Source organism: Mus caroli, unplaced genomic scaffold, assembly GCF_900094665.2.
Source record: "Mus caroli unplaced genomic scaffold, CAROLI_EIJ_v1.1 scaffold_10547_1, whole genome shotgun sequence".
Classification (NCBI taxonomy): domain Eukaryota; kingdom Metazoa; phylum Chordata; class Mammalia; order Rodentia; family Muridae; genus Mus; species Mus caroli.
In genome coordinates this window covers 1-23643 of record NW_018390009.1, presented here as the reverse complement: position 1 = coordinate 23643, position 23643 = coordinate 1, and the positions used below count along the sequence as shown (strand labels likewise).

The 23643-nt window shown below is 37.5% G+C and overlaps 1 protein-coding gene across 1 annotated transcript in view; it reads right to left on the bottom strand.

Annotated features, from left to right (window-relative positions):
• The window catches only part of LOC110288424 (cation channel sperm-associated protein subunit beta-like), a gene marked incomplete at its 3' end in the record, with an annotated part of 48446 nt that extends 32171 nt beyond the window's left edge, over positions 1 to 16275 (bottom strand). The window contains exons 1-5 of the mRNA XM_021154778.1: positions 16147 to 16275; positions 10839 to 10917; positions 7827 to 7915; positions 3826 to 3966; positions 967 to 1027 (exon numbers count right to left, since the gene is read on the bottom strand). Of these exons, the coding sequence (XP_021010437.1) occupies positions 967 to 1027; positions 3826 to 3966; positions 7827 to 7915; positions 10839 to 10917 (370 nt within the window). The remainder of the gene's footprint in view (positions 1 to 966; positions 1028 to 3825; positions 3967 to 7826; positions 7916 to 10838; positions 10918 to 16146) is intronic.
• Positions 16276 to 23643: the final 7368 nt, after the last annotated feature.

Below are 23643 nucleotides of genomic sequence, written 5' to 3'. Positions count from 1 at the left end.
CTTGGTCTTCATGCAGGTTCCCCCAATACCTGGAGCAGGGGTATTGCCCAAAACTATTGTCTGCCTACCTGTGGATCTCTTCCCCCTAAATGGATCACCTTGGCTGATCTAATTGTGGAGGATGTGCCTAGTCCCTGAGCTACTTGGCAGGAACTGACAGGTTAGTGTGGGTGGGTGACACCCATAGGGGCACTTTCCAGAGAACAGGAGGTGGATTTAGGGGGAAGACTCGCATAAAGGGGTACAAGGAGGAAAGGGAGGCTGATATTGGGATATAAAGTGAATAAATAAACACATGTTTTAAAAATGAAAAATTATTTGATTATATTGATTAGATATTAGTTCATAATATTGAATAATACATATCTTATTTTGAAACAAACAAACAAACAACAAACAAACAAAAAAACCCTACAGAACAAAATTTCCTCCAGAGGGCTTGCCTTGGGTCACCAGCTTCAGTGGGTTAACCAAAACGTACAAACCAAGAGCAGAAAGAAAGTTTCTTGGGTGCTTCCACCCAGCAATGTAAGGAAGTAAATATTCGCTGAGATAGAGGCTGATGGGACATCCCTGAAGAGAGAGATGCTCTGACTGTTGGTCTGCACACATGTTTGTAGAGAGCTACAGTGCTGTAGGTTTTGGAGACTAACAACCCATGTGAGGGTGGGCTTTCTGGTGATACAACTGCATTTGAGTTAGCTGTGTTTCTCATGAGTAACCCTTCACAACATGCTTAGTAAGCCTCAGGAAAAACACGGTTCACCAAAATGGACATGGCGCAATAGTTGTTTTCATCTGTTGCTCACGTCCTTTCTGGAACAAGTAGACATGCAAGTTGTATTTCTCCATTAAAAGTCTGTCACATAATAGCTGAGACAAGACCTGATTTATTATATCAAGTCAATGCTGCTCAACTTGGCAATGCGGGCCCATGAATATAAGAATTACTTAGATCACTCTTACCTGTGTTTACAGTGATGTTTTCTCTAGGAATATCAATTAACCACTCGAGACGATTACTGAACTTGAAGACAGAAGAAATCAGATTGCATTATTTTGCAATGTTAATAACAAAACTTATTTTGGCACATTCTGTTCAACATTTTAAAAATTAAATTAATCAACCATACCCAAATACATATGCATAGGTATGCCTATAAGGAAAGGGGTTTCACTAGCAGATTTCACTGTTAGGGATTTTTTTTTCCATGTACACTCACAGATGAGTGAAATGGCACATACTCAGGGATATTTTGCAATATTTGTTTGTAGTAGCAGATTAATAGCACTGTTAATAAAATATATAATTATATAGCTGCATAGAGCAACCCAAGAAGCACAAAGTTGAATCATAACTGATTTGATAGATCAGAGCCAAGGAATGGGGCTGGCAGAACATTTAGAAAACTTAAGAAGGGAATTCCAGGAAAAAAAGAACAATAAGAATGGGGAGTTCTAAGATTTACAACAGAAACCATGTCTAAGTCCTCCTGCTACACCAGCCCAGAGAACACCCCAGAACAGCTTTTAAAAGAAAATCAATGGAGCCAAAATCAAACCACAGAGATACTAACCCTCAGAGCTGAGGTGAGAGAGTTTGCAGGGTTGTTGATTGTTACCAAGGAAATCATCTGCCTTTTAGACTAACAGTAAAAATAGCACCTCTTAGAAAAACAAACCAGAATCCAGAGTTAACACATGTTGGCTTCAGTGTCCAGTCAACAACAATAAGAAGNAACATGATAGGAAAATAAACAGACAAATGGAAGGATATTCTGGGGGAATGAAGACAATCAGTTGACTTACATTTCCGTGAACAGACAATGGATTAAATGTTGTTCTTAGAAATCTGTGCAAGACACAAGAAAACTGTCCTACTGAGTGAACACGTAGGTAATTCCAAACAGTAGAAAAGGAACTCAGACAAAGACACATGCAAACAATAAGGCTGTGAGGATGGTAACTGAAGTAAATCCANNCCATATAGGATCAATAGGAGACTATTGAATAAGATCGATAAAGAAATCCTGAATTTAGAGATATATACAAGCAACCCAATAATACAAGAGAAGAAAGCAGGAGCATGGCTGAAGACAGTAACAATGTACTACAGATTTTAAAAAGTTAAAAGGGGACTTTAGCATTTTTACCATAAGACATGAGATTCTGCCTCAAATAAAAAGAAAACAACATTACAAAGCAAAATCAAGAACAAAAATGGTACATATTTGAGAGAGTATATTTAACTTAATGTAAAATTTACACAATATGTACTTCTATATGTACTTCTTCATCTGATACCCCACTAATATGTACAATTTTTATATTTTTATGTATCAGGTAAATTTAGAAAAAATGAAAATGTCTAAAGAAATCTAATAGTTTTAAAAACTTGTAGGTGGGACAACATCTTGCCTTCCAAAATTTGTATAATTCAATTCCTAAGAAGAAAACTAACAAACAAAGGGACAACAAACAATACAGAAATAATGATTCAGGGCTTCCAACATTTGGCAGACACAAAATATGGATCTCAGATATCCAGTCAGGAAGGTAGAAAGAGAAAAATTTAAACATGTGCATAAAAGAATGACAAATTACACACAGAGAGAATGATTAAATTTAAAGCCAACTTCTTATCAAGAAACAATAGTACCAAGAGCCTTTAGAATGGAGTGTTGCAAGTACTGAAAGAAAATTAAGTCAATGAGAAATGGTAGACCTGACAAAACTATCTTTCAAAACTTAGGTGACTAATAAAATTCTGTTAGAAGTCACAATATGTTTAGAAAAGTTGTAAAAGAAAAGTACACAAAAATGAAATGTTGGAGAGAGATTTAATAGTGTAAATAAAAATGAATACACTTGAATACCACATGGCAATGTTGGCAGAAATCAAAGGAGATCTACTAAACAGAACCATGTCTCATGGTTATCAGTTGGAAAGTCTACACTATAAAAATGCCAGTCTTAACCAACTTTATTTGCAGATTGAACACAGTCCAAGCAGACTATTTTGTAGTCCCTGGCATGGTTGTCTTAAAACTAAGGAAATCAAAGGGACTCAGACTAGGCAAAAACCAGTCAACTGAAGAAGAGTGAATTGAGGCTTCTTCAAAGTGTAGCACAATGCCATGATATTAAGGTCACATGGTATTAACATAAGGGTTAGACACACAGATCAGAGCACTAGTATAGTTTTCAACAGAGATGCTAAAAACATTTCATCAGGATAAAAAAAATCAAACAAAAGCTCCTCCTCCTCCATATAAGATGATGGAGTGCACTCAAAATAATAACTAAAGCACCCTGAGGCTCTGCCCACGTGCTGCAGCTCTCTCAATGCCCACGTGCTGCAGCTCTCTCAATGCCCACATGCTGCAGCTCTCTCAATGGCCATGAGAAAAGTCCTAAAAAACTAAAAGGACTAAAAGAAAAGTCCTTAGTCACCAGGGAAATGCAAATCAAAACAACTATGAGGTTCCTTCTGATACCAATCAGAATGGCTACAATCAAAAACTAAGATAGTTCATGCTGAAGAGGATGTGAAGCAAGGGAAAAACTCTTCCGTCACTGGTGGGAGTCAGATTTGTACAACCACTTTGGAAATCAATTTGGAGTTTTCTCAGAAAATTATCATCACTTTGTGTCCTAATTATTTGAAAAAAATCAACAGCATATTATATCATACTGTATTATTGGATTTAAAACATTTGTAGAGATACAACATTACTGATTTTTTAACTTGTAAAAAGGCATCCAATAAGAAAGAGTGTGCTTCTTCCCAATAACATACCATAAAATAAAACAAAACATAATTACCGGAGTTAATTTAAAATAGTAGCCACCGTAGAATGTACTGTTCGTAATTATCATGTTGGGAGCAAGGCCTCCTGATGTAAAGAGACCCAAAATTTCCTTTGAAGGACTTTGATTTTCATTTCTGAAGAAACAGTGAACTCTCTTTAGGAAAGAAAGAAACATAACAAATAATGAGACCTTGACATGAAGAAGCAGAATTCATTACTGAGGAGAAATTTGTGAAAAATAATGGCTGGTGAAGACTCCTGTCTTTATTGAGTCTCATCTCCATGGGGAAAAACTCTGTTTACAAGCATGTCCTCAGAACTCAGTAACTTGTTAATTGTCCTAAGGTTTTTCACTTTATCTGTATTAGAGTGTTCTTAGCCATAAAAATAGTGAGCTTATATTTTTCATACTCAGAAAGTGAAAATTATCTAGTCATGCATGTAGAAAAAAATGGGTGCCCTTGTATTTGGGGCATAGACATCCAGAATTGAGAGTTCATCTTGGTGGACTTTTCCTTTGATGAGTATGCACTGTCCTTCCCCATCTTTTTTGATACCTTTCGGTTTAAAGATTATTTTATTGGATATTAAGAATTGCTACACAAGGTTGTTTCATGGGACCATTTGCTTGGAAAATTGTTTTCCATCCTTTTACTCTGAGGTAGTGCCTGTCTTTGTCACTGAGGTGGATTTCGCCTATGCTTCAAAATGCTGGGTCCTGTTTACATATCCATTATCTTAGCCTATGTCTTTTTATTGAGGAATTGAGTCCATGAATGTTGAGAGGTATTAAGGACAAATTCTCTCTTAAGGTTGTTGCTTCCTGTTATTTTTGTGGCTACAGGTGGGATTGTGTTTGTGTAGTTCTCTTCTTTTGGGTTTGCTGTGAGAAGACTAACTTCTTGCTTTTTCTTGGGTGTCATTCCCCTCTTTGTGTTGGAGCTTTTCTTCTATTATGCTCTGTAGGCCTGCATTAGTGGAAAGATATTATTTAAATTTGGTTTTGTCATGTAATATCTTGGTTTCTCCATTTATGGTTATCGAGAGTTTTGCTGGGTATAGTAGCCTGGGCTGGCATTTTTGTTCTTTTAGAGTCTATATGACATCTAGCCAAGCTCCTTTGGCTTTTATTGTCTCTGTAGAGAACTATGGCGTAATTCTGGTAGGGTTTCCTTTATATGTTACTTGACCTTTCCCCCTTACCACTTTTAATATTCTTTCTTTGTTCTATGCATTCGCTGTTGTGATTATTATGTGATGGGAGGAATTTCTTTTCTTTTCCAATCTGATTTGTCTTCTGTAGCCTTCCTGTATGTTCATGGGCATCTCCTTCTTTAGGTTATGAAAGTTTTCTTCTACAATTTTATTGAAGATGTTTCCTGGACCATTGAGTTGGTAATCTTCATTCTCTTCTATAACTATTATTCTTAGGCTTGGTCTTTTCATTGTGTCCTTTGTTTCTTGAATATTTTGAGTTAGGAACTTTATGATTTTTGTATTTTTTTTTACTTTTGTGTCAATGTCTTCTCTAGTACCTTCTACATCTGCGATTCTCTCTTCCATTTTTGTGATTCTCTCTTCCATTTCTTATATTCTGTTAGTGATGCTTGTATCTGTTACTCCTGCTGTCTTTCTTAGGTTTTCCATCTCCGGGGTTGTCTCCTCTTGTGCTTTCTTTAATGTTTCTATTTCCATGTTTATATCCTGGATAGTTTTGTTTAATTCCTTCATCTCTTTGATTGTGTTTCCCTGTATTTCTTTAAGAGATTTATGTGTTTCCTCTTCAAGGACTTCTACTTGTTTACCCATGTTCTCCTGTATTTCTTTAAGGGAGTTACTTATGTCTGGCTTAAAGTCCTCTATCATATTCATGAGATGGGATTTTAAATCTAAATCTTGCTTTTCTGGTGTGTTGGGTTATCCAGGGCTTGCTGTGGTAGGGGGAACTAACTTCTGATGTTGCCAAGTAGCATTGGTTTCTGTTGCTTATATTCTTGCACTTTCTTCTCACCATTTGGCTGTCTCTGGTACTAACTGGTCTTGCTGTGAGGCTGTAATTCTGGAATCATGGTTGTGTCAGAATTCCTGGGAGTCTAGCTATCTCTATAATCCTGTGAACCTGAGATTCTGGGTGTGTCAGAGCTCCTGGAGGTCAAGCTACCTCTGGGTGTGGGTAGAGTTGGTGGAGAACCAGAGCCCAGGGTCTGCAACCAGTCTCAGATGCAAACAAGAAGGTCCCTGACACTATTAATAATACTGTGTTAGCCTTGGAGACAGAAATCTAGTGTAGCTTTCCTTTGAGAAATTCCACACAGTAGCTGTTGAAATCAGGTACAGAGACCACAGCCAAACATTAGATTGACCTCAGGGGAGTCATATAGAAGATTTGGAGGAAGGATTGAGGGATCCAAAGCAGATCGGAACTCCACAAGAAGACCAAAAGAATCAACTAACCTGGAACTTTGTGGGCACCCAGAGACTGTATCATCAACCAAAGAGGATACATGGGCTGGACCCCATCACATACGTAGCAGATATCCAGCTTGGTTTTCATGCAGGTCCCCTAACAACTAGAGCAAGGGCTCTCACTGATTCTTCTGCCTGCCTCTGAATCCTGTGCCCCTATCTGAGATGCCTTATGTGGCCTCAGTGGAAGAGGATGTGCCTAGACCTTCAGTGACATTATGTGCTAGGGTGTGTTGGTACCCAACAGGCTCCTTCCACTTCTCAAAAGAGAAGGGGAAATTGGAGGACAGACTATGTGGATTTAGGCCTGGGAGGAGAGGGGGGCTGCAATAGGAATGTAAAGTAAATAATAAATAAATTAATGGGGAAAAAAAGAGTACTTTGTATGGGACCAGAGAGATGGAATAGCAGTTAGGAGCACTTGCTGCTCATGCAGAGAACCTGGGCTCTATTCTCAGCACATACATGTTCATAACTATTTGTAACTCTAGTTCTGGGGAATCCAACAGCCTCTTCTGACCTGTCTAAGCACTAGCCATGATATACATGCATACATGGAGTAAAACCCCTCATGCACAGAAAACAAAATAAATATTAATTGAAAAGAATATATTGAGAAAACAAAGGAGTCCATGACCAACAACAATATGTAAGATATCTACTATATATAATATATAATAATATATAAGATATCTACTATAATTTGGGCAGAGGTAAAGGTACAGGTGATATAGAAGGAATAAAACTTACAAGAGTCCAGCTTCTTTCTTATAATTTACATTCAAGTTAGGGATGGCAGGTAGACAAATTTACTGGTTAGAATAGTGGATAAATTTGTAGGTGGATGGAGGGAAATATAGACCAAGAGAATAAATATAGCATCAATCATAGATTAAAACAGTAAAAGGGGAGTGGAACACAGGAGTTGGAGAAATTTGATTTTTAAAAAATATTTATTACAATTGTGTGCATGGACGCACATGTCTGTGTGTTTATGCTTATGTGTGTGTGTTTATTTGTGTGTTGAACCCAAGGCTTTGAATATAGTATGTAAGCACTCTATCACTGAATTAGCCTTTACCAATGGCTAATATTCTGCTTTATTTAATTTTGCTTATATCATTGTTTAAAAATCTCTCAACAGTTAAATCATCCCTTCTACAAAATTGCAACTGCTACACGATCCTTCCTATACAAGAAAAAAATATTTCTTAAGGTCATGAGAGGTGTGTTTCTCTGACAGGCTACTTCTGTCAATATTCAAAGGAAAACATTGGATTCATGTTAGATGAAGAGTGTTGCAGTTGGTTTAGAAAAGAAAGGTAGGCATCACTTTCTTAAAGCAGTCACAGAGCATGGCTACCCAGGTCACTCAACGCTAAATGAATATATACTTCCCTATCTAACTACAGAAACAATTCCATAGAGCCTAACCTTCCTGTGTGGACAGTGGAAGGTACTTGAGAGAGTACAGTGTCATAGCTTTTCTACATGGGCTTAAAAGGAACACAAAGGGCTATTATAATACATGCAGTTGGTGGACTTTACCAAATTGTCCATGGTAAGGAACAACTTGATTGTATGCAGGCCTGTGAGGATCCCTTCACCGGAACAAGAAAAGTAAGTTCGCTCCTTACCTAAACAAATAGAAAGAAACAGACCAAGGTAGAAAGACTTATGTAAAAGGCACCACATTTTATCGAAATGACAAAACATTTTAAAGGAAGAATTGCACATTTAAAGCTGGGTATGGAGTTGCACATCTGTATTTCTACCTCTCAAGAAGTAGATAGAGGAAGGAGGATCAATAGTCAGAGGCCATTCTTGGCTACAGGAGATCATGTCTTACTTAATTCCCATCCTCTACAAAAGCAGAATTGTAGTTTTGCATTCACTGACTTTAGAGAAAACTCAAATCTTGCACTTTTTTCTTCTTAAAGCTAAACTATCTATCAGGAGTCAGGAACAACTTCTTGGGCTAGAGCATTAAACTTGATGTTACTTTGTTTATTTGCTTGTTTAAAAGTCTCTCATCACTGGAGTAGAACGGTCATATCACTCCTTACACAAACTGATAATAGAACAATGGTCCTGAATATAGTTAAAAAAAGATTATTTCATAAGGTCATGTGATACATGTGTCTCTTGACAGGCTAAAGCATTAAAATATAATGCAATGTACACTGGGCCATGATTTCAAGTTTGCAGAGGGTGACAAACACCAGGTCGTGACACTTCTTTCCTCACTCTTGTTTTGAGCATATGATTAATAAAAACTGGAGTGTGGAGAAAGATTTGGTGATTTTGTGACAGGATTTTATAATCTTGGCTTGACTTATCATGAACTTGCTATGTAGTTCAGTCTTTCCTCTGAATAACTGACACCATCCTTTCCTTACCCAATTAAGTGCTGGGATTGTACATTTACACCATCACAACAGGCTAGAAAGGGAATGTAGTGCCTCTAAGAAAAATAGAACCAGAGAGGTGACATCTTTAACAATTTAGACATCACAAAAGTGTAATTCCTGAGGGATTGTCTGTTCCAAATAGAATAAGGCAACACTCTGGGACAAACTTGGAGAACCAGTGTCGTTTATTAAATGCATGCATTGTTCTGCTCACAGTTACACAGGTATAGCAATGAACATGTAACCAGAGGCAACAAAACTCCCTTCTCTCACCAACAATTCCATTTACACAGTGCTGTTGGAAGAGATCAGAAAATGCTACCCTAAGCCACTTTGGCACGGGGATTATTTCAAGCTTAAGAAACCATACTTTTCCTTTCACCAAAAAAAGAAATGTCATTGAGTCTGCTCAAACCTACTAAAACAGTGTTTATCTTCCATCATTTCCCTCCTATATATATCTTAATAGACTCATGCTCTGTTAACCATCCCCAAACCCCCTTTCCTTCTATTCTCCCATCTCCCCAACTTCTTACTTTTTTTATTGATATGGTAACTAGCTTATTGAGTTAACCACTTCTTTAGGAATTCACTGATTTCTCAAAGACCTCATTGCTCCATAAATATTGATATCAAATGAAATCCATGTTTTGTTCCCTTGTTGGCCTATCCTTTGTTAGATTAAGAACATCAGCCACAGAACATAACAGAATAACGTTTTCCCTAAAAAGTGTTTCTCACCCTATGTTTCCATATTGATCCAAATTCCAGCTATGGCATATCACAATCCCACCTAGATTATTAGATTTAAATAAGAAGTAGGGATAAATATCTTATAAACTGAACATTGTTTGTACAATGTGGTTATTTCAGTGTTATTCTCAAATTTTCCTATGTAAGGATATCATTACTGATATGCATAGCTTCCCAAGGATTGTAGTTTGACATCAATATCCCTTTGCCTCATATACAAGAACCTATGATATACACCAGTTCTCAGTCTTACCAAATGGTTGAATTGTCAAACTGAAATATGCACTGCTTCCCTCACAAACTCTGCAAGTTACCTCCTCCAAACTATTTTATAACATGTGTCATTTTGCTACCTTTAAAGAATTCTCTTTGCCACATTTGCATATACAAATTAGACCCATTTTAATGTCTTAGATGGCCTTTTCTCATTTATATAAAGCCTTCCTTAACAACATACTTCTCCATAGCCAGATATAGTCACACTTTTCTTTGACATCGTCCTTCTAAGACTCTCCAAGATTGGCTTATATCCACATGTATGTTGAGTATCTCTTACTACAATGTGAGAACTAAAAACCTGGATAATAAACATCTCAGCAATTCTGCAATACATCTGTGAATAGAAGGTCTGAATTCTACATAACCACTTATTAAACACTACTGTATCCTAACATGCACTCTAGGATGCATGAGCATCTCACAAATGTACACAAAATGAACATCAATTTATCTTGTCTTTAACAATGAAATTTTCAGGCTGAAGAGATGGCTCAGTGGTTAAGAGCATTGACTGCTCTTTCAGAGGTTCTGAGTTTAATTCCCAGCAACCACATGTTGACTCACAACCATCTGTAATTGGATCTGATGCCCTCATCTGGTATGTCTGAAGACAGCTACAGTTTACTCATTTAAATAAAATAAATAAATATTTTAAAAATACAATAAAATATTATTTTAAAATTTAAAACAATACACAATTACATGGATTTTTCTATTTCCTTATTAAAATTTTCTTTATAAAAGTTTTGCAACTTACTTCCATTTCCATATTTCTTTCACAAAAATTCTACTTTTCATTGACTAATCTGATAACTCACTCATGCACACAATAACTTTGTATCTATTCAAACAATAAACTAATTCTTCTTTTAACGTGAATCATTCCATGACTTGGAGGTGAGAAGTGCTATAACAAAGGTCTGCAGACACAACTTAGTAAGAATGGGTTCACGATAATTTTAGTGCACACCTGCACCACAGTAAAAAGGTAATGCATGAGAATGACAAGAAAACTTTCTGGAATGAATGCTAAATGAAAAATATTATAACTAAATGGGGAAGGAATATCAATATGAATACCTAAGAGGGAAATAGCGAATTATAGTCTGAAACTTACCCTTATTATGTGTTACTCCTGATGAAAATACAAATACATTCAAAAGCACCAACATAACATATATAAGTGGTGACTCCATCTGTTGAAATAAATATAAATAATTTTCATTCAGTTATTCTGAAAATACTATTTTGAGGTTTTAAAAATAGAAGCAACTAACACGGAGGTCAGAAAATATCATTTCAAGTGAAAAATTATTTTCTATTTGAGACAAAACCAGATGATAGGGCTGAAGGTCAAGTGCATACCTGGTAAGCATACAGCCATCGGTTTGAGCCCAGCATCCAAATCAAAATTGGCCAACAAACACAACCCTGAAGCAGATGCACAGCACTTTACCAAGTTCTAAATCTCCTATTCGGGATTTAAAACACATAAAGCTATAGTCCTTTTGAGAGACAGAAGGGGAAGGGATCATGATTTTCCTCAATATAGAGAGCTGTGTGAGAAGTGAGATTTATGATCTTGGATCAACTATGTGATCCAGAACTTGTATCAATAAACACTCTGGGGATGATAAAGCTGAATATATATTTGCCTTTTACTAGTTTAACAATATTTTGAGAGAGTCTACATAGTTCCAAGCATTCTTGCCTGTTGTGTCTACAGCAAGAATGCAAGTCTCTACTGCTCTTTATCCATGGTTTTTCACAGGTTCCTGTTTTAAGCAAATAGATGTAAGGGAGTTGCAAAAGCAGGCTGGTTTCGTTGGTGACTCTCCTAATATTAATGTTCTTCCCCTGTGATGCATCTCATTACCTGTGAAAGTATCATTTATAACAAAATTCACATATTCAAGTCCTAATCCCTATGATGTGATCCTAGTTGGAGAATAAGGTCATTGGCAATGCTCTAANTGAAAATGTCGAGTGTCCTTAAAAGCTGAGTAACTTGGGCACAGAGTTACACAAAAGAAAGCTGAAGCAAAGACAGTCAAATTCATGGGAGACCATAACAGATCTACAAATTCATGGGAGACCAGAACTGATTTTCTCTCATGGCCCCTAGAAGAAATCAGCCATGGAAGCCTTTGGCCTCAGGCTTCTGGCCTCCAGACTTGTGGAAAAAATTCTTTGGCTTAATCTGCTCAGTGTGTGGTGCTTTGTTCTGAAACCTTAGAAAATGCTGTTGGACTTTGGAAGTGAGGGAATTGAAAAGAGCTTCCCACTGATCCTCTGCCTATGCTTTTCTCTGTGAGTAATGATGCCTTTTGTCTCTAACATAGGAATCTAGTGTCTTTTGCCAGCATCCAAGAAAGCAGACACTAGACTGACTCATCAACTTTAGTAGACTGAAATCTAAGACTCTGCAGAGCTCCTGATAATGGCTCAACTAATTAGGGGTTTCCCTCCTTCAAAATTTGATTTGCTTATTTAAGAATATTTGGTGACCAAGTGCTCAAATATCCATTGGAATTTTGAAATTATTATTTTCATATTATCAAAGAGGTCTATTTTATTTACTCAGTTATTTTTAGAGAAAGGGTCTCAATGTTCTACGCTGCAACTCACTATAGACACCAGTCTGTTCTTCAAACCACAGAGACATGCCTGTCTCTGCCTCCAAGGGCCAGGATTTCAAAGGCATGTACCACCATACAACCTTTGAAAACTTTTAAAAGTACATGTATTATTTGTTCTCCATAAACTAATGGTAAAGTCTTCTTGTTGAAGACTTACATATTTCATTGAACAAGAAAAAGTCGAGTTGATGCCTAAGTAGATCTTCATCTCTACCAACTAGAGTTCATAGTCCTGAAAGGTACTTTTGCTATTGGAGGATAAAGGCAACCACCAACCCTCTATAAACAGCCCTCTGGTTAAATCCAGTTAGAAAGGGATTGGGGTTAAATCCTACTCCATGATGTTCCCAAGAATCTGAGGCAGAATAGATAATGGTACTAGGGGGAAACAAAATAACATTGACTCCTATCAAATTTCTTATATACCTATCAGAATAGATGGGTGCCTCAACTCAGCCATCACAAGAGAAACTTCCTATTGCAATAGGTGGGAACTAACACAGAGACGCACAACTGAACAATGTGCTAAGTGTGAGAGATTTTGTAATATTCATTCCTAAAGGAGGTGTTTTCGCCTCCTCAAACCATGCCTCTCAAGGCTCAGCAAGCTATGTTAAAGAGAAAGTGAAAAGATTTTAAGAGCCAGAGGTAATAGGTGATTCCAATGAAACAGTGTCTGCCAGACACACCAGGTCTGATCTGTACATGAACTCACAGACACAGTGGTGGCATGTACAGGGCATGGGCAGGTTAAAGCCAGCTGGGATGCCAGCATTGAGAAGAGGAATGGGCATGTCTCCCATCCATAATCAAAAAGCTATCTCCCAATGACAACAGCTTAAAAAGGAAAAATTAGTTTCTTTCAATGGAGTCTCACTGGTATACAAACCACACCTCAGGTTAAGTTTAATGTCTCTGGGCTAATATCCACTTATCAGTGAGTACATATCATTTGAGTTCTTTTGTGATTGTGTTACCTCACTCAGGATGAAGCCCTCCAGGTCCAACCATTTGCCTAGGAGTTTCATAAATTCATTCTTTTTAATAGCTGAGTAGTACTCCATTGTGTAAATGTACCACATTTTCTGTATCCATTCCTCTGTTGAGGGGCATCTGGGTTCTTTCCAGCTTCTGGCTATTATAAATAAGGCTGCTATGAACATAGTGGAGCATGTGTCCTTCTTACCGGTTGGGACATCTTCTGGATATATGCCCAGGAGAGGTATTGCCCCAGTACAGGGGAACGCCAGGGCCAAAAGTGGGAATGGGTGGGTAAAGTGGGGGGGGGGGAGAGTGTGGAGGACTTTTGGAATAGCATTGGAAATGTAATTGAGGAAAATATGTAATAAAAAATATATTAAAAAAAGTTTAATGTCTCATAGTACATGGTCAACACAAAATAAACTCAATGGTGATTTTGTATCTCATATTGCTTTGTTTTTGTTTTTGTTTTTGTTTTTGTTTTGTTTTGTTTTTGTCCTTCTGGTCTTTGGCTTGGGTGTTATGGTTTTCCAAGTTTATTATGACTTTGTGTGTGTGTCTCTGTGGGTGTGTTTCTTCTGTTCTTTCTCTTTCTTGTTCTTTTCTTTTACTTATCTGCTTGTTTCTTAAGGGGATAAAGACTAAAGGGGTATGAAGTAGGGTGGGGAGATGAGAGCGATATAGGAGAAGTTGGTGGTGGAGAAGCTCTGATCAGAAAATATTGTATAAAAACATGTTTTCTCAATTTTTAAAAAAGTCCATGTTTTCGGTCTCTCTATGAGTCAAGTTGTCACAAGGCTAGAGGAAAGAGCTATTATGTTAAAGTATACCAGCGTAGTGCTGGACTCAATTATGTTTCTGTGTAAGAATAAGTTAAACATTATGTTGAGATATGGTTATTGCTTAATTTAAAAACAGTGCTCCTGTCAAAAATCTTGGATATTTACCTAACCATTTTAATTAAATGATATAACACCACTAGAATCCACCAGCTTTTCTCTTTAGTTTAATGAAAATACCTTAGGACCTAGGTCCCTAGTTCATTTGACCTATAGTATTGCTATCCATAATGTTGCTCTAATCTTTTTATTAGGTAGGCATAAAATTGCTAATTTAATTTTATTGGATTAGTCTATGGCTTATCTTTGACAGAAGAACTAAGAACCTACTGAGAAAGACTTTAAACATTCATGTAGTAAGGAAATCTGAGGGAGTCACACGAGAGACATGTCAGAAGTGGGCTCAGGTTCCCTTTGAGTCTTACTAACTGCACACCCCCTTTTTCAGGATTCAGCCTTTCTACTTATTCTTTGAGTTTGGTGACAGGATGCACTTTGGGGTTCCTGGTGGTTTAAATGACCTGCTGTTGTAGTCTCAGACATTTGAACACTTGGACCTCAATTGATGGTACTGTTAGAAGCTTCAGGAGATGTCACCTTGTTGGAGGAAGTGTGTCACTCAAGGTGAGCTTTGAGTCTTCAGTCTTTCTGTTTTCTTCTTGTGGTGCAAGGTGTGAGTCCTCAGCTTCCTGCTCTTTCTCCATGCCTTTGCTCTGCTACCACAGACTCTAACTTTCTGGAACCACACGCCCAAACACACTCTTGCTTCTAAAAGTTTCTTTAGTAATGTGATTTTATCACAGTAATAGAAAAGTAGCTAACAAAAACACATTTCAAGTTCATTACTGCCTAGGGACAGATTATCTTGGAACCATGATCTTTGTACTCCATGGGTTTAATCAATACTAGAAGATGCCACAAAGTAAAAAATTCAAGGATATCAGAAATATGACTATAGTTGACCTATTAGTAAACTGGGTGACACTTATCTTTCTCTCCTTTATCCTTCAATATAGCAATACATCCTAACTTGGAAATCCCTCTTTTTAACAGTCACTTTATATCTCGACAGACTGTCTAAATTTTAGCTTGAGTTAACCTTGAACAATTGAAGTACTTTTGAGTATGTTGCTTCTCTAAGTTAGCTTTCTATTCAGTAAGATTAGTGTCACAGCTACTCCACCCTGCCTGTAATGTATTTGACAGTTTCATTACAGAAAAGGACTTCCTTAGTTCTACAACTTCTTTGTTCTGTTATATAAATTTCAATTTCTTACATTCAAATGTTACTTCTTATCAAGCAATTACACCATTTCTTTCACTAGTCAGATTCAAACCTGGAAACTACATAATGATACATGACAAAATCTTTCATCCCTTTTTTCACCTTAAACTAGTAAACTGACAACAGCTGAACAACTCTAGGACCCATGCCTTTAATTATTGTGGCTTTTATATAACTGTCTATGACAAGTCACAGATTTGGAATTTCCCTTCCTTCTGGTACCAAACACTGAGAACTGTAGGAAAGAAGGAGCCTAACTTCTCTCCATTTGGTTCATTTGTAACTAGGCCATTGTCGTAGAAAAGTGATTAATTTAAGTTAATATTATAGCAGGGAGCTTATTTTAATATTTACTACTACAATTACATTTAATTGCTACCTGATTGCCTTTTCTTTTTATCTTTTACCCATGTTTCTTCTGTGTAGAGTCTTTTCTGTAGACTGAAGTACCAAAAATGAATTTCCAGTATCAAAAACTCAATTTACCCAAATGTCTGAGACAAACAAGATATTTGGGATGATTTTTGTTATGTGACTGAGAACATTGTAATATCAACTAGAAAAGAAGCCTAACTTCTCATTTGAATCACTTGCAGCCATTCCATTGGCACAAAAAAAAGTGATTACATCAAATTAACATTTGAGCAGGAAGCTTATTTTAATGTCTTTCTCTATAATTACCTTTAATTGAACGTCTTCCTCGTTGCCTTTCTTTTTGGCTTTGTGCTGTTGTTTGTTTCTATCTTAGCCTTGTTTCTTCTCTACAGATTGAAGAGCCAAGTATCAAGAGCTGAGTTTTCACAGTTAACTGCCTAGCAGTCTACCTAACTTTGGTAACAGCCAATCAGCTGCTACTAAGTACAGAAGCCTGCTAAGAACAATCTTAAAGGATAGGCAGTTGGAATTTCCAACTGACTGCCTCTATCACGAGTATCAGAGATTTTCTGTGAAAAGTTATGAGAAGCAGCACTTCACCAAACCTATAAGTCTTAATATAATATCTACTGTAGAGTGTTCGGATGCTTATTGAATACTTAAGGAAAAACATAACAGCCAAAGGGTCATTCTGTCTCCAAACACTAAAGCTAAGGCAATCATCAGAGAGAGCTTATCTGTCTCGAAAGGCCTAAGAACTAACGACTTGTAAATGAACTTACAGAAAGAAAAACAAGCAAGCACACAGGGTGCAAAGCCTGGGAAGAACTGTGTGTGCACAGAATTTCCCATTTTCTCCCATATTCACTGTTGCGTGGATGCTCTCTGTTGGGTGTGCAGACTCACTAAGGGTCCCCAGCATAAATCCGAATGAGTTCCTCAGTACCAAATAGTCATAAATGGGCACAAAGCTGACAAGTAATGTTGCTATGATACTAGTTAACCCAATTTTATAATCATGCTTTACTTCAAAAGAACTGTCACCTGCTTGTATAAATATTACAGAAGAAAACTGCTCTCAGTTTAATGCATTCTTGGAAAGACTTTTCTTCTCCCCTGGTAAACCTGAATGAAAGAAGCTAGTCTTCACCCTGAAAGAAAGTGCAGAACACAACAAAGTGTCTCCACTAGTAATAACGCCGTCCCAGAACCTGGAGACTCCTCTCTGTTGTATGCTGTCTCTTGCACTAGAAGGTGGTAAGCATTTTCCAGACAGAGCCTCTCACTGAACCTGAAGCCCACAGAATGAGGATACTGGGTGACTAATCAAAGAGTACTTACATCCTATTAAATTATTTTTTCTGGGTAAGGGATTGGAGAATATAAGCAAAAACATGCTTAATACTTAATGTGGAAATGAAAATGCATTATTTGGTTGCTGTATACTTCTGCCTTAAAGATTAAAATAATTGAACTTTTTTAGATTTTTATCAAATTTCTTTTGACATAAATTTGTATATAATTTACGTGATGAATTCCTCCTGTTTCCTTTTTTTTTTAATTCAAAAACCTATTTTCTTGTCCTTTTGTAGTTTGCAATTTTAGGACCAATAAACTTCCTGGTTCTCCTGGGCTAAGCAAATCTATGCTTGATCTTACAACTTCATCTCAGCGATTCATCTAGATATAGTAATTATATAATTTCACTATATGTGAACTGTTTCAAATAGAAATAATCAGAACTGTGTGAATTTCATTAGGAACCACATGTATTTCTGTGACTATGTTTATTATAATATCTGAAGAATAAATACTTGTAATTTCCTATATTCATTCGTTTAGGAAATTTTCAGTGATTAATAAAATGTATTATATGTCTTTCACTTTGCATAATTTTATATCTCTTAATTAGTATGCACTGAAGTATCTTGAGGCAATTAGTATTTGTAATTGTATAGTCAACAGAGCTTATGTAACTTTGCTTATTGAACATAACCAGGCAGTTACTAAGAATTAGTATTTCTATTGGGGTGTAAAGGATGCTTTAATATAGCATTCTCTGATAGATTAAAAGTTTTGTTTATAGTTCAGCCAAGTTCTATTTGAAATAAGGAAATAAACCAGAAATGATTCCTTATGTTTGTAATCCCAGCATTTAGAAAGCTGAGGCAGGAGGATCAGTTAAGAATATGAGGCCAGCCTGGGCCACATAGTAATAAAACTATGTCTGAAAACACCAAAAAGGGAAATAGCAATAGAGAGAGGAAAAGTTTAAAGACAAGTATTCTGTCTTCCTGCAAATGAGAATAAAAGTACTCTGTGTCTCGAGCTATTGTTCTCGCCGGCAAGAACACACTCAGACAACCGGATTCTTCTGCAGCAAAAAGCTTTATTGCTTCTTCAGGAGGGAAGACCCAGACCCCGGAAAATGGCGTTGCTTATATAGCCCTCAGCCATGGCGTTTCAGCACCTGATGTGGCGTGTCAGCTCCTGATTCGTTGCTCGCCCATCACCCCATTACTACGCCCCGAGATAGGCAGTGACTAGGTGTGAGTTCACTCTCGTACCTGCGTACAAGGCTTGTTTACTAGTTAGGCACAGCTGAGGCCAGCGCCATCTTATAATGGTGATTGCTCGCAGCACGGCTCTCCACAACTCTGAACATCTTTTTATATATACCATGAACTTCTTTTAAGTTGGTGTGGAAGGCATGTTTTATAAAATGGGCATTCATTCTCAATTAGCCTTAATAATTCTATCACTAGTTTTTAATTCTTATACCAGGACTATCTCAGACCCACCAGCAATGTGGATATCTACACAGAGGTTTATTAATATTTTAAAGCCTAGGCCTTTTGCCAAGCAGTCTCCAGAGTACTCTATCCAGACTAAACCTGGCACAATATCCCTCCACATAGTCAGGTGTGCTTCTCTGCCCAGCTCTTGTCCATCTGTCCATCTCCATGTCAGCTGGTACGCCTGCCTCTGATTTCTTCTCCCAGAGTCTCTGCCCAGAAGATCCACCTTCCACTTCTTGCCCAGCTATTGGCCATCAGATCTTTATTAAAGTCAACCAGATACAATTTTAGAATGCCTTAGGCAGGTAAGGAAGAACGAATATTTACAAAATATGAGATCAGTGATGGGCCATTAGCTCTCTGCTAGTACAGAATTAACAATTGAATATACAGAGACACACCTTCACACAGTGCACCCCAACTAATGCTATATAGACCACTCTTTTAACACACATCTGAATTGTTTGATGATTTTTGTTAAATACAACTGTCAAGGCTTGATTCACCCCTAGAATTTTTCTGTTTAGTAGTCCTGTGATGGTGTCTGAATTTTTATTTGTATGTTTTGTACAATGCAATTGCTCCTGGTCTAGAGGAATTATGCTATGATAATACTGTTTTATACTTTAATAGATTACTGGACACCTCCAGTAATGCATGAAATATGAAAAGTAAGACCAAACCTAAAATACTGAAGATTTTCTAATGTTACCTACTAAGGTATTTCTCAGTACATGTTACAATTTTCTTTTCTCTCCTACCAGCATAGGAAATTCTGACCAATAACAATGACAAATTGATTAACATGGAATTTGATATCAAGGTTTTTAATTGGGGCATAAGCATGAAAGTTTTTGTGGTTTGATACTCATTTTCTGACTGAACCATATTGTTGTTGTTGCTATTGTTGTTGCAGAGACATGATTCATTTTCCAGTGTGCCTAGTAGTTCTTCTTCAAGAAAAAATTCTCAGGGCAGTAACAGAAGCCTGAGTAAGGAATACAGTATCCTATGTATACTGCTCAGCAGGTTATTTCTATTTAGTAGTATCTTGTCAGTGTTATAATTGGATAAAGAAAAAAGTGTTTAATTCATTTTATCTGCTGGTTATTGTACCAATGTTGATGGTATTATCACAAATTGAGACCAGATAGCCCATGGCTTAGTATTCAAGCAAAAATAAATATATTTTTTAAATAAGCTGCTATATATCTTTTATTTATGATTTAAAGTACATGGATTAAGGAACTTTCAGAAGTGCATCAACCTGAAAAGTGCTGTTTACAGAGTTTTAACTTAATTCCTCATATTGCAGTTCTGTTAAATACCTAAAAGATATGCATTCTTAGTATATTTTATCTCTAGCACTTCACACACACACACACACAAAACAAAATAAAACAAAACACAGAAGTGTGATCTTTATCTTACTATGCTAGAGACTTAGAAAATATATATCAGGTTTTGCCAGGGATGGTGGCACACGTCTTGACTCTCAGCACTTGGGAGTGAGAGGCAAGAAGGTCTCGGTGAGTTCAAGGCCAGCTTGATCTACAAAGTAAGTTACAGGACAGCCAAGGCTACATAGTAAGATATTGTCCCAAAAGTCCAATACATTTGTTTTATTTGTGCTTTTAAAATTAGTTTAAATCAAATGTTAATTGCATTAAAAAGATTGCCTGGAATTTTTATTCTTTGTTCTTTATAATTCAGATAGAATCACCCTATCAGTAGATAAAAAAAAAACTTGGGTTAATTGAATGTAAAATTTCTTTATAATTCTTTAGCAGAGCAGATCTGGATCACAGTTTTGCGGGTAAATTAACATAGTATTAATTTTATTGTAAAATGGAATATTTATATTTAATTTTATATAATTGAATATAAAAGTTATTCAATTATTTTGTATTCATTCCTTTATATTCATTCAATTAGGTTACATTTTATAATCTACAAGTAACTAGTGTGGCTTCCTTCTGAATAAAAGGTCAATAATTATCTTCAAAATTTAGGAGTCTACTGTATTTTTCAGAAAAGAGTATTTAATAAAATGTTTAACACTGAAACTGCTGGAAGAAGACAAAGAAAGCACTTCCGGATACAGGCATAAGTCCATTTTTTTAATTAGAACTCTAAAGTACAGGAAATTAACAAGATTACCCAACACAGAGATTAACAAGTGGAATTTTATGAAATTTAGAAGTTTCTGAACAGCAAGGAAACTATTACCAGAGTAAATAGATAGCCTACAGAACGGGAAAAAAACTTTGCCAGTTCTACTTTAGACAGGAGTTAATATCTATAATATATAAAGAACTGAAAACATGAAACACCAGAACCCCTAAATGGCCAAACACTGAACAGATAGTCCTTGAAAGGAGAAATACAAAAGGATAATACATTCTTAAAGAATGTTCAGTAGACTCAACCATCAGGTAAATGCAAACTAGAATTTTTTGAGATCCTATCTCATCCCAGGCAGAATGGCTATCATCAAAAGACAAATGACAACAAATACTGGTGAGGGTGTTAGGGAAAAGGAACTCTTTGTGAGAGTGTAAACTATAGATAGATATAGGTATAGATTAGATATGGATATGGATATGGATATAGCTATAGATAGATATAGATATAGATATAGATATAGATATAGATATAGATATAGATATAGATATAGATATAGATATAGATATAGATATAGATATAGATATAGATATAGTGAATGTTTCAGGAAAATGGATAGATCTGGAAATTAACAAGTGATATAAACATGACTCACAAGAATATTACATGTTCTCTTTCATATGTTGGCCCTCCTTTTAATTTTTATATTTGTACTTGTATGTACATCAGTCAGGAAATGAGAAAGAGGAACACAAAGGGGATGGACATTGCATATTATTTTTTCATTATTTGTTATGGAAAAGAGTTTTTAAGGAAGGGGCTTAGGGATGATAATGGAATACCTGTTACTTGAAAGCTAGAAGACAACAATTGGGGACAAGTGAGAGGCAGGGCAAGGGGAGGAATAGAAGAAGAGTGAGCAACTAAGACAAAAATAGATGGAAATGTCACGAAGGAAAATGTCAACATGTTAATGTGGATGAGGTGTGAAATCTTAGTATTCTAAAATTTACTTAAAAATTTTAACTAAAAATAATTAACTCAGTAGGGCATGGTGGCTCATACCTGTAATCCCAACACTATAGAGGCAGAGGCAGGTGGGTCTCTGAGGCCAGCCTGATATACATTACAAGTCCCAAAACAACCAGGGCTATATAATGAGACCTTTATCAGAAAAGTTATTAAATCAATAAATATATCATATATTTGTATTGTCAGAGTCCTCTGTAAAAACTTAACTTATGCTCTCAGTTTTTTAAAGTGCAGATAGAGAAAATGTGGTTCATTTACACAATAGAATACTACTCAGCTATTAAGAACAAGGACATCCTGTGATTTGCAGACAAATGGATGGAACTAGAAAATATCATCCTGAGTGGGGTAACTCAGACCCAAAACAACATTGATGGTATGTATTCACTAATAGGTGGATATTAACCAAAAAAAAACAAAAAAATACCCGAGATACAGTCCACAGAACCCAAAAAGGTCAACAAGCTGAAGGGCCCAAGTGAGGATGCCTCAGTCTTACTTGGGAGGGAGAAAAAAGCAATCACAAGGGGAGGGGGGGCCTGGGAGGGAAAGTGGACTTGGAATGCGGAAGAGGGGAGCATGACCTGGTATTGGGAGGGAGAAAAGAACTGAAGCCCTGAGGGCCAGCAGAAAGAATGGAAATGGCCAGCCTCAGGAGATAGGAGATTGGGGAGACCCTCCAGAATGTAACAGAAAACTGGATGGTGAGAGACTCTCAGGACTCAAAGGGGGGGGACCTTAGATGAAATGTCCAACAGTAAGGAGAGGGAACTTATAGAACCCACCTCCAACAAGAAGACAGGGCATCAAATGAGGGAGGGGTTGCCATCCCACAGTCAAAACCCCAACTCATAGTTGTTCCTGTCTGAAAGAACTTCAGGGATGGAAATGGAGAGGATCCTGTGAAAAAGAAGGTCCAGTGACAGGCTCAAAGTGGGATCCAGCTAAAGGGGAGGCCCCAAGGCCTTACACTATTACTGAGGGCATGGAGCACTCACAAAAAGGGAGCTATTATGACTGCCCTCCAAAAGACCCAACAAGCAGCTGAAAGAGTCAGATGCAGATGTTTGCACCCAACCAATGGATAGAAGCAGATGTGTGGTTGAATCAGGGCAAAGCTGGAAGAAGCTGAGGAGGAGGGCAACCCTGTAGGAGAACCAGCAGTCTCAATTAACCTGGACCCTGGAGACCTCTCAAACACTGGACCACCAACCAGGCAGCATACACCAGCTGATATGAGGTTCCCAACACATATACAGCAGAGGACTGCTGGATCTGGGTTCAGTAAGAGTAGATACACCAAGTGGTCTGCCCTGCACGGGAGCACTCTCCCTCAGGGGCAGGGAGCACCATCTTGGCTCCGGGACTCTGCCGAACTTAGGAACTTAGTCTGCACAGGTAGGAGTGTGCACCACAGAGGCAGACAGCTTCTGGGACAGGCGGGAGCCACAGAGCCTCTGAGGCAGCACCCTTTTGGGGCCGCAGACATCAGGCACCCTCCCAGCCTGAGGACAGTGGTCAGCCCTGCACGGAGCTCTCTACCTCAGGGGCAGGGAGTGCCATCTTGGCTCCGGGACTCCGTTGAACTTAGGAACTTAGTCTGTACAGGTGAGAGTATGCACCACAGAGGCAGACAGCTCCTGGGACAGGCGGGAAACACAGAGCCGCTGAGGCAGCACCCTTTTGGGGCCACAAACATCCCGCACCCTCCCAGCTGGAGGACAGTGGTGTGCACTGCACGGGAGCGCTCTGCCTCAGGGGCAGGGAGCACCATCTTGGATTCTGGACTCCACCAAATTTAGGAACTTAGTCTGCACAGGTGAGAGTGTGCACCACAGAAGCTGACAGC